The sequence below is a fragment of the Hipposideros armiger genome, unplaced genomic scaffold, assembly GCF_001890085.2.
Source record: "Hipposideros armiger isolate ML-2016 unplaced genomic scaffold, ASM189008v1 scaffold_25, whole genome shotgun sequence".
Taxonomy (NCBI): domain Eukaryota; kingdom Metazoa; phylum Chordata; class Mammalia; order Chiroptera; family Hipposideridae; genus Hipposideros; species Hipposideros armiger.
The window spans coordinates 4198261-4203125 of NW_017731375.1; the positions used below are offsets into that span (position 1 = coordinate 4198261).

The 4865-nt window shown below is 39.1% G+C and overlaps 1 protein-coding gene and 1 long non-coding RNA gene across 2 annotated transcripts in view; one reads left to right on the forward strand and one right to left on the reverse strand.

The window, feature by feature from the left end:
* The window catches only part of LOC109379416 (uncharacterized), a 16437-nt gene extending 12922 nt beyond the window's left edge, over positions 1 to 3515 (forward strand). Inside the window, exons 2-4 of the long non-coding RNA XR_002123200.1 lie at positions 1863 to 1937; positions 2715 to 2805; positions 3353 to 3515. This is a non-coding gene — a long non-coding RNA (uncharacterized LOC109379416). The remainder of the gene's footprint in view (positions 1 to 1862; positions 1938 to 2714; positions 2806 to 3352) is intronic.
* LCP2 (lymphocyte cytosolic protein 2) overlaps positions 469 to 4865 on the reverse strand; it is a 52119-nt gene continuing 47722 nt past the window's right edge. The window contains exon 21 of the mRNA XM_019635980.1: positions 469 to 1209. Within this exon, the coding sequence (XP_019491525.1) occupies positions 1087 to 1209 (123 nt within the window). The 3' untranslated portion in view covers positions 469 to 1086. The remainder of the gene's footprint in view (positions 1210 to 4865) is intronic.

A 4865-nucleotide genomic window follows, 5' to 3' on the forward strand; every position in this document is an offset into this window, starting at 1 on the left:
GCCGGCCCAATGCCAGGTTTTTGTTTTGCAAAATGCCTACTACTTTTAGCTGAGATATGTAACCAGAAGGAAAGAGCTGAATTGCTTTGCAGGATTTATATAAATGCTTTTGGGGAAGGATGAGAAGGGCTTTATGACAGTGGTCAGGGATAAAAAAATAGAAGAAAGATATCTAGTCTGAAAAGTCAGATCAAATTTTTCTGTTTGTATTCACTGCTTTTTCATCTTCCCAAGAAGACTTTGGTAAAATCTACATCACTTGACAATGCTTTTGGAGTTGGGTGGGGGTTAGAGGGGGTGGGATTGAGATGTGATGAACTGAAATCCAGCTGTATTTGACACCAAAGCCTCATCTCTAAATTTAAAACATTTTCATTTGGTATTTGTAGCTTAAATATACTTTAAAACAAAAATAAATAACATGGACTAAATTGTAAAGCCAATAAAGTTGTTTTAGGAACCCAAAAGTAAAGCAAAAGGCAAATTAATTTTAATCCCAGGAAGTTATCCCAACATGCATTTATCTTTTCATAAAAAAGTATACAAAAATACCCCCCAAACAACAACAAAAAAAAACACCAAATAAGAAAGGATGAAATATTTTTCAAGCCTTTTAAATTATTGCTGCTGAGAAAGTGAATTTTAGTAATTTTCTAATTATACCTATAAAACTGATGATTGCCTCTGACTGACAAAGGTTTGGCTATAAAAAAAACCAGTTTTATGTGATAGCAAAAACTAGTAAGTGTTTTGAAACTTGCCCCAAATTATTTTCGTAGCTGTGTAAACTACTGTACCTTTGAAATGAGTATCAAAACTACACATTTTTATATGAATGATTACAGTGCACTACTGGACTTCCAGTGCGATCATTATTACTGATGCACGTTACAAACAAGAAGAATAAATAAATTATGGGATGTCTGACAGTCTTTGTTTCAAAACTTTTTAACGCGAAAGGACCAAACCCCCGTGTTCATGTTGAGGGGTTTGATTCAGTCCTAAGTGTGTCCAGTCACCAGGGCGCACTGCTCTTCCCATACTGGCTGCAGTGGCAGGAGGGAGGGTCGCTGGCTGGCTAACTCGCTAGGCACGAGCTGCAGAGTACGTTAATGTGCACTGGTATCTGGAACCTCGGTTTTTCCCATCAATGAGCAGAAGTGGCATTTTCCGGAAGTAGTCGATAATATCTGACACAGAGAGGAAGTCCTGAAAGATTCAAAATAGGGAGGTAAATCAGCACTGAAATGGATAGCATGAATTTCGCCCTCAGTTTTTATCTGTGTAATATCCTACCTCTTAAAGTTATGAGAATTGTAGGGGAAAACCTGTGTAAAATTTGGCAAATATTTTAATGATTTCTGCTATAGAACTTAAAAAAAATAATTCCTCACCGACATACAACAAACCAGGAATAAAAGACTATATATATTCTAACCTCAGATAGAAGTCATATATGCACAGGGGTTTAATTATGATACCCTTGCCATGGGAATGCTCTTGGTTTGTGTTTTTGGTTTCTGTATCCCACCTTCACTCTCCGTCATTAATAGTGTGAGGAGGTATAAGGAATGAGAAGGTCAGAGAGTGTCCCCGGAATCTGAGGTGACATCTAGAGCACGGTACAATAAGGAATACAGTTCCTTCATGTTCCCTCTACTGTGTCCCTGTCACCACCACAGAGCCAAGTCTGTGCATTCATTGCCTGGGTCACCTAATCACTGATGACCAGACTGGACAAAACCCCATTCATCCTGCTAGACAGGGGTCAGAAGCCCCCTCAGTACCCCAGAAAGGACCATGCACTTCCAGACTTCTCTGCTAGGTGCCTCCCTCTGGGGCNGTTTTACTTTCTTTGACAGTGGCTTTGGAGTGAGAGAGAGAAATAAGAATCAACCCAACTCAGGAAACAGCAGAGGCGAGGAAGTAATTTCAAGGTGAGCTTTCATAGGTGGGACAAGTCATAAGCTGCCTCCTCACTTCCCGCCTTCCACGTTGTGGGAGTTTTGTGTACTGAATGTGGCGTCTTTTTCACGTCATTTCGAGAGATTTGAATGGCTGACGTTAGAGTCTAGTGAATCAGTATCTGACACAATTGGTTAAATGGATGTACTGTATATATAACATAGTAACACATTTTGATTTACACATTCCAGTCAACCAAAAGTCAAATGTGAGTTGTCCCAATCCCATAAGCTAAAACAGAAGTGGTTGTTTTGCCGTCTTAGTCAGTGAATTCATTCATTCATCTTAGCCAATGAAGTATAACTGAATTTAATTTTGAATTTTACCATCTGTTCAAAGAGATTGTATGTGGACCATGCCACTCAAGAATAAGTTAGAAAAAAAGACTGACTTGCATAAACAAAATTAGAGGTCCTATACGATTGATAAATTGTAAGGTAGTTTATAAGTGTTGAGGATTTCTGCATTTCCGTTATAAGGGCCCCATCTTGTGGCTATGGTTTGATTAAAGAAGAAACCTCACCCTAAGTATTCCAGGCAGAAGTGTTTCCAGTTGAGAAAATATTAACATAAGTTGATGCCTCCTTATGTTAGAATTCTAACCACTTATAAAGACCATTATTTCACAATCATTTCAATTCTGAAATAGCAGATTTTCCTTTTAGAGATACTGAAAATTTAACTATTTTAAAAGTACACGTAAATACTTCAGATTTATACATTGTGTTTTTTTTCTCCTTTAAAATCAGATGTTTAGGAATAATACTGACCATAAGCTAAAGGTGGAAGCCATAATTAAAAACATTAACACAATTTCTTTGGAGCTGAAGAAGATGAAAGGTAAGTATGGAATAACTATATTTAAATGTATGCATGTCATGGTTATAAAATAAATAGCCAGTTTTTGCTTCTGCTGGGGTCTAAGTGAATTTTGCCCACTAATTAGGATTTTTCTATTTCTTAAGAAATGCTTCCGTTAATATGAAGTAGGTCTCTAAAGATGAGTTATGTTTGAGTATTGATTGACCAAGGAGTTAGCAAACTTGAATTCCTATCCTTGACAATGACAAGCTTATGACGTCTGACTAACCACTGTAAATCCACTGCCCTTCGCTAGCTACCCGTAACAAAATGCCACCTTACCATGGCTTAGATAAAAAGGAAAATGATGAGGAAATCCAAGGTAGGGCTCCTCAAGTGAATTCAGAGTTCTGAAGACTTCATTAGGTACCGGGTTCTTTCTGTATTTTAACTCCGTGTTCACTCTGTGATGACTCACTGTCATTACCTGCAGACACGGCCGTTACAGATCCTCTCTCTGCCTGTGTCTGTATCAGCCTTTCCCCAGATCTCTCCAGCACATCTCCCCTTTCCTTTCCTTGGTCAGAGTTGCATCACATGCATATGACTGCAGCAGCCACCGCCCAGGGGAATGGGACTGCCAAAACCAATTTGGACCAGTCAGGACTTAAATGCTGGAGCTGGGGAGAGGATCACCACGAGTGGAATACAATCGTGCCAGGAAGAAGAAGAGGGCAGTGGCCTTCAGTTAGGCACCAAATAGTGAGTGCCTGTTACACTGTTTCTACCTGCTCTCGCTAGGACAGCGTTCCCCAGACTGATCTGTGAACGCTGCTGTCTCAAGAGATGTTAATAGATAGTATGCAATCAAAAAGTCCACGTTCTGATGGTCAGATAAGTCTGGGAAGTGCATTATGCTCTATAGTTCTCCCACAAGTTTACAGTACATACTAACAAAGGCACAGAGGAGTCTGATGTAAAGAAACCTGGTTTGCTTTGCTTAATCATCTCTCAAAACCAATCTCAACTCTATAGCAAGGATTATCTTTCTAAAATATAAGTCTGCTGAAAACCCTCATTGGTTCACCATTGCCCTGGGGATAAAGTCCAAACCCCCCAGAATGGACTGTAAGACCTCTTGAGATCAGGCCCCTACCCACCTCTCCAGTCTCATCGCATTATTTTTTCCCCTGCACGTTCTATGCACCAGCCATACTGTACTATGCACATATCTACACATCTGCTCTGCGTCTGTGCCTTAACACTCGCGTCTCCTTCTGAGATGCCCACCCCTACCTCTCCCGCACAGGTTAACTGCTCCTTATCGTATTAGTCAAGGTTACTTAGTTACGTTGGAAAACTTTTAAGCCAGCATGTGATCTCTTCTACTTTTCAGATCACCTGTCACACTGTGTTATAATTGCATGTTTGCCTACGTTTCCTATCCCCACTCAACTGTAAGTTCTTTAAAGTATACATAGCAGCTAACACAGTGCCTTGCTATAATAGGTTCTTGGAAAATGTTTATTAAATGAAAAATTGGTTCTGGATGCTTGCACTCACTTAAAGCAATTAGAGAAGCTTTAATCTCTCCCAAACTTGATCATCTAACTGTTCTAGTTTGGGGACTATTCTTTCATTAGTAAAATAGAAATAAAAAATATGATATGTGTGTTCCTGAAAAGATGTGGGTAGGTTAGGCTGTTAGGCCACCAGGGACTTATAGAGCTAGACTCGGAAGTTAAAGATGGAAGATTAATGAACACGGTTTACCCCACGTCCTCCCAAAAATAATAATGTCAATAGATAACACATAACATTTACCATAATTCAAGTATTCTTCTAAAAGCTTTACATAAATGGATCAATTGTCACAACAACCCTATGAGGTAGGGAATATTACCATTGGCATTTACAGATTAATAAACAGACATGGAGAGGGTAACCAACTTTCCTAAGGTCACACAGCTAGTTACTGGTCGATCTGAGATTTAAATTTAAAGTGATTTTAAGCAGACAAAAATCTATAAGATAAAGAGCTCTCAAAAAGAGTTAACTACAAACAGAAAGCAAATGGAAGCAAACAGAGAAATCTGAAC